At 46.2% G+C, this 6,168-nt stretch overlaps 1 protein-coding gene across 1 annotated transcript; it reads left to right on the plus strand.

Annotated features, from left to right (window-relative positions):
- The first annotated feature begins 1,761 nt into the window (after positions 1 to 1,761).
- LOC135825059 (probable serine/threonine-protein kinase drkD) lies at positions 1,762 to 5,122 on the plus strand. The gene is made up of 2 exons (XM_065337796.1): positions 1,762 to 2,861; positions 4,679 to 5,122. Exons 1-2 carry the CDS (start codon positions 1,762 to 1,764, stop codon positions 4,908 to 4,910), a joined length of 1,332 nt encoding a protein of 443 aa, XP_065193868.1. The 3' UTR covers positions 4,911 to 5,122.
- The last annotated feature ends 1,046 nt before the right edge of the window (positions 5,123 to 6,168 follow it).

Consider the following 6,168-nt stretch of genomic DNA (forward strand, 5'->3'; position numbering starts at 1 on the left):
GAAGTGAATAGCTACTGCACGTTTTGGATCTTCAATGTCCAAAAGCGTGCTTGGACGTCTCGTCACAACAACGCCACGGACATATGTCACCTTTCCGGACATGGCCGCTCGTTGTTTCCAGTCTCTGTTACAGCAAAAAAGCATGCAAAAAAGCATGCAGTAGCAAACAGACCCCGCGCAGTCTTGTTTGCGAACGAATCGAAGATTCTCCTGCACTTTTCTGTACGGAACGTTCTGCGTGTGGTTGAGGTATGCAGTGTGGCACAGAACCATAACAATATTATTATTATCTCTCCATCTAGCACAATATCCTGCCGACGAATACTGACCCAGGAATCCAAGTTGACATCTAAAATGATAAATTATAACCGGTTTGGCTCTCCTTATCACTCAGTTGGTGGCGGAGTCGGTGCTTTCTTTGGGACGGCAGAGCGGGAGTGGACCTTACGGCCGGCAGCACCCTTGTCCACTTGCCCCAGCTTGGCTGAGAACACTGAGCGCGGGTGCAATGATTTCGTCGAGGAGATGATATACGATGTCTACAGGCCAGCCTACGCTCTACCTGGTGGGTTGAGCTGTTTATGGAGTAGTGTTGTTGTACAAACCATACTGGGAAAGGAGAGAGCGATATTCTTGCCCGGTTCTGGATGCTTCTGGTGAAATAAAAAAAAAGCCATACGTCACAATGTCTACTGGATCCTTGATACGACAACGAATGCGTTTGAGACTAGAACGATGGCAAAGTGTACAGAACATCACATCCGTGATCTCACTGGATCAACTGCAACACAACTTACTCCTGGTGTGGTATTCTTGTTAGGTACGGGATACATTGATAGTCCTCTGCATCCCCGCACAATCATGTGGTGCATTAATATACTGAACTTCGCCTGCATGGAATTTACTAACGCTGGCACAGTTCAACCGTCGACACGATACAATCACATGGCGGTACGACTCGATGACAGACATCTTCTGGTCTACGAGGGAAAGGATGATGATACATCAGAATGGGGGGATGACGACACATCAGAAGATCTCTCTGACATCTGGGTACTCACATTAGACAGTATAGGCCAGTGTAAAGGAACGTGGAAGATTCTCAAACCTACCAATCTCTTTGGCGCAGGAATGCCACGTCTTCGTAATCCGCGAGCAACACAGATCGATCATACTCTTTTCGTATTCGGTGACACATTAGCATGTACTGACTACATAGTGGCACTGGATATCTCCCGATACTTAGACAACGGTACAATTCGAATCAACCAAGTCTCCGTTAGGCCCTGTATGCCTGCGATGAAAGCCTTCGCTAGTGTCCAGTACAACAAGAATGGCACACTATTACTCGGTGGTTTGACTGGCTTCTTTTTAAAACCACGCACGACTTCACAGCTTATCCTTCTGAATACTTCCAACCTACAAGCGCAGGCCAGAGTGGTGCCCTTTTTCAGCCATGGAAATGTAATCAAAAGTTTCAAACATCCTGATATCGTGACAGGTCAGCGTCTCTATGTATTCTCGGGAGGGCTACCCACCAGAGATCGTGGAAAGTATCTAACTATTGAGACCGAGCTCTGTCCGTTGGGGTACGAGCTGCGTAAGGATAAGACATGTCAACCCTGTCCGCATGGTTTCTTTTCTTCAACTCTACATGACAGATGTAAACCGTGTCCCAATTTCACAACAACAGAGACAGAAGGATCGAGTGCCTGCGTTGCAATATCCCCATGCCATTCCCAGTATTGCCATCAGCACGGGATGTACATCGTGACCGACTTCAGCGCCAGCTGCCATTGCGACTTTGGTTACGTGTCGTATGACAACTGTAGACTACCACTGGTGAACTTGGCCATTGCATCCGCTATTCTGCTCCTCGTCTCCTTCATTGCTCTTGCTCTACGAAAATACAACACGAGAAGCCAGCAACTCAAGCTCAAGGAGAGAGAGCTGCAGGACAAACACAAGAGTATGCGACTGTATCAGAAGAAGCTAGACCAGATCAACATCGGAGCAAGAATACGCTGGTCATCGCTGAACCTCACCAAGAAACTGGCCAGGGGAGCATTCTCGCTAGTGTGGCAAGCCGAGTTCAGCGACATGTTAGTAGCTGTGAAAGTACTCCCCAAATATACTGGTAGAAATACCTCGCAGACAGACCAGTTCGTCCAGGAAGCTGAAGTCCTGCGTTCAATTCGTCACCCCAACATCGTCATCTTCTTGGGAGCTGGAACAAATCATTCCAGCAAAAGACCGTTTATCTTGATGGAGTACTTGCGGCGAGGTTCTCTCCACAATGTTCTCCACGATAGCGGGAACGTGTTCACACACCACGATCATCTTAGATTTGCCCTGGATACAGCCCGAGGTATGACATACCTGCACGAATCCAACCCACCACGTCTGCACCGAGACCTGAAATCTCCCAACCTTCTAGTCAAGTGGGTGGTGAAAATCGGCGATCTTGGCAACTCGCGATTTATGGCCATTCTGGATGAGGAGAAGGCAACAGGAGCGAACAGCACCAGTGCTAGTGCCGCTCAAACTGCCGTGACGCAGTCATCAAACACGACCGCGGACGCGGAGTCCGTAGGCGAAAGCCCCAAGGAAAATGTACTTATCGAGGCTCCTTTTACCGGAGCAGTACTTGACAGACGTGATTCCAAGAGCTCGCTTGCACTATCAGGATACCAGGAGACCAGTCTGTCAACGCCTCTACTCACGGATGTCTCCACAAACCATGGAGAGACGTATCAGCGCTATTCAGCATCAGTGACGACTCGCGGAGTGGGGACTCTGCGCTGGAAATCACCGGAGTCAGTACGTGGCGAGTATTACAATGAGAAAGCCGATATCTACAGGTGAGTGTGAAATTGGTGAAACGTGTAATTTTATAATCACTCCTAGAAACCACGGTCACATTCTCGCAGTGTATTGTGCAGCACAGCTGCTTTCTCCCGAAACGAGTAACACCATCTACTCTCCGCAAAATTACTTTTCGCCGTTTTGCTTCTATATCGGGAGTAATGGCTGTTAGTACAATGCATTCGCACAAATCATATCCCCAAATCATTTCGCCAGGAGCTTAACAATTTCATTAATCTTGGGCACCCTGTAAGAAGACCTTAGGGTCTGTTGGGAATTCCCTAGTAAAATAATAAAATACATTACAATACAAAAGTACAATAGTTGAATACCGACATTGTACTTGCGTGGACATTGAAATCTGATAGAATGACCGGGGCCAGCGCCCTTACTACATTACACTGCGCTGCACTACTCTTGCACTACTTTTGCACTACTCTTGCACTACCCCTGTACTCCTGTGCTCACAATCGACTCCCTATCTACTAGTAAACAGCATTATCATGATTACTCATAAAACTTACCACCGTACAGAACCCTCCCACGATCGTGTAGTTCTGAACAACCATGTACTCGTACCCTACACTTTCTTGATCTAGGATACAACAAAATATTAGTGTAGTCTGCTCTCAGATTCATGCATTTTGCCAAATGTTATTTTTTGTCGGTTTACGCCGTCCCATTCCTGTAAGTAGAGAGGTTTTGCATTCCGAATTTCGGAATGATTTTCGACTGTGCTTTTCCGAAAGAAGCGCGTGCCGAAAAACGGCATTTTCAGTGTTTTGCATTCCGAAAATCTGATTCGACTTCGTTTCCAAGGGTTGCCATGCAAAACAAAATGGAGAGCGTCGAAGGGGTTGAGCAGGATCAGGGAGTCGTAAAATACCGGTATTTTACGACTCCCTGAGCAGGATCAAATCCATGTGCAGGTCAAACTGAATTTGGGTGCGGGTCGAAGACGAGGACGGACTGATGGTGGACCAAGTGATCCAACGTCTGAAGACGAGGTTGGCGAACTACTGTCTTGTACTGTTAGTAGGCTCCAGGGCAAAGGAAAATAGAGTGTGATGGAGTGTGAGAAGATTAGTCAGCATGGCGAGATCAGCGAGAGCAGCAAAAACCAGCAAAAATCAAAACTACATACGCGGAAAATTTTCAAATAATCGAGAGCAGCAGAAAGCAAAAATACAAACATGAAAATACACTTTTTTGTATTCAAATATGCACTCCCAAACATGAAAGAGCGGAAAATCCATTTTCGGAAAACCATGCACTTTCGCCACCACACTTCCGAAAGTTCGACTACTTTTTCGACTGCTGCCGCCACATTCCGAAAATAATTCCGAAATTCGGAATGCAAAACCTCTCTAGTGTTAGCTTTCTCTTTGTGAAGTGCACTCTCGTGCCATGGTGACCACAGTTCAAAAGATAATGAAGAAACGGTGGCGACCCTTTAGCTTTGGAATGTAACATGATTAGATGACCGAGAGCAAATGTACAGGTACAAGACCAGGTGGTGAAGGTCAAAATTTCTTCCCATTGCATTCTATTCCCTTTTTCCCAGGCATGTCTTTATAGGGTCGTAGCATCTGGATTTCATTTGGTCTCGTCAAATTGGATACTGGAGCAGAAATGAACATTGTTGACAAAAAAACATTTTGCATGAATTTTGTAGGTCAACGTTTTTCGAAAGAAGGTCCAGCCATGGCCTACCCGGCCGGACCGGGAGCTAAGGCACTGCCTTATTTGTCATGTACACGTGTAGTTGATCGTTTGCCTGTATGGTTTTTTTCTCTTGTCTTCATTGTCACAGCTATGGGGTTGTGCTTTGGGAGATCTTCACCAGGCAAACACCATACGGACATCTGAAGCGTGAGACAGACGTGGAGAAGGCAATAGAGAATGGTCACGAGCTGCCTATTCCGCCGGGTATGCCCTATGACTATCGTCATATGGTCGAGGCCTGCTTGAGACCAGAAGCGGCCAACCGTCCATGCTTCAGTGATATCCTCCATGATCTGGAAGTTCAACAAGTGAATGCTTGATAATATTATTCTGATCTCTCAGTTCCTGCAACACGCCTTCTCTCGAGCTGGGCTGTTTTCGGTTAACCCGAGCCCCGATTACCGGAAGGTGTGAGCATGTACATGTACCGGTACATGTATGCATGTGTGGTGCATGTGCTATGCATCTGGTGTGAATAAAGTTGGAAAGAGACTTACCACGCATCATCAGGGTGATTTTGATCATCTTTGAACGTCTTCAGCTCTCGCCCAACTTGATATGATGATCTCATGACCATGGCTTGATGGAACTTACACAACCACTACTCTGTTGTAAACCAGTCTCAGCAACGAACCACCACATCATGGTTTATATTGTATCGTGTTATCGCCTGTCGAGGGGGATTCCTGTTTTCGCTTGAGTGATGAGATACCTGGTATGGGGAAACTGGTAAGAGATGGAGGACGAAAAAGAATAGACAAGCAGAAGAGTAATTATAGCATCAAGGTCAAGTCACTGCAAGAGTGTCGATGCTGTAGAGTGCTCTTACGAATCTTAAATAATAATTCGGAGAGAGTTTACGGTTTTACGAAAATCTTCTAAAATCTTCTTATATTCGGAGAGAGTTTACCGTTTTACAACATTTCGCAAGGCCGTACATAAGGTGTTATCTGCACGCCTGTGTCTGTGAACCAGTATTGTTTTCAGACTTACATGTACATGTACACTAGCAACACTACACACTCTCATTCTCATCTCTTTTGTCTCTTAGACTCCCTTTTTGTAGTCTGGATTGATCTTCTTGAGGGTAGCAATGCAATTGATTACTGTGTCTCTGGCGGAATAGGGCTTGAAAGTGCTACGTCACAGCATAGCAACAATTTCAAAAATTCAAAAACTGGATCCACTTGGATCCAGTTTTTGTATGGATTCAAGCACATTTCAAGCGGTCTTACTCACAGCAAGGTGATGTAGCCAATGAAACTGGCTGATTTGGCTACTGGGGGCGGGGTGACAACTGGTGGCGAAGTAAAAGTCACGTCTGCATGCGACATGAGTGGGTTGCTATGCACCCACATACTGAGGCAATAGCAAAGTCACACCTTAGTGGATCCAAAATAGAAATCTGATGTCAACTTACTACTCCCTGGCCGTTTTTTGACGCCATCACGTTGAAGCCCTATTGCGACGTGCACGTTTTCCTGAAGTACATACTTTATTCCCCACAGCAGACTTATCCAATGTGTACGACGTGTCAGGTGCCTCTCCACTACTGTCAGAAAGTGGCTGCCTGCTATG

Source organism: Sycon ciliatum, chromosome 9, assembly GCF_964019385.1.
Source record: "Sycon ciliatum chromosome 9, ocSycCili1.1, whole genome shotgun sequence".
Taxonomy (NCBI): domain Eukaryota; kingdom Metazoa; phylum Porifera; class Calcarea; order Leucosolenida; family Sycettidae; genus Sycon; species Sycon ciliatum.

Bases quoted from the DNA above. Each gene is read 5' to 3' on its own strand.
- LOC135825059 (XM_065337796.1), top strand. From the start codon at position 1,762: ATGTACATCGTGACCGACTTCAGCGCCAGCTGCCATTGCGACTTTGGT. The intron at 2,862-4,678 runs GTGAGTGTGAAA...TCATTGTCACAG, and splicing joins GAGAAAGCCGATATCTACAG to CTATGGGGTTGTGCTTTGGG.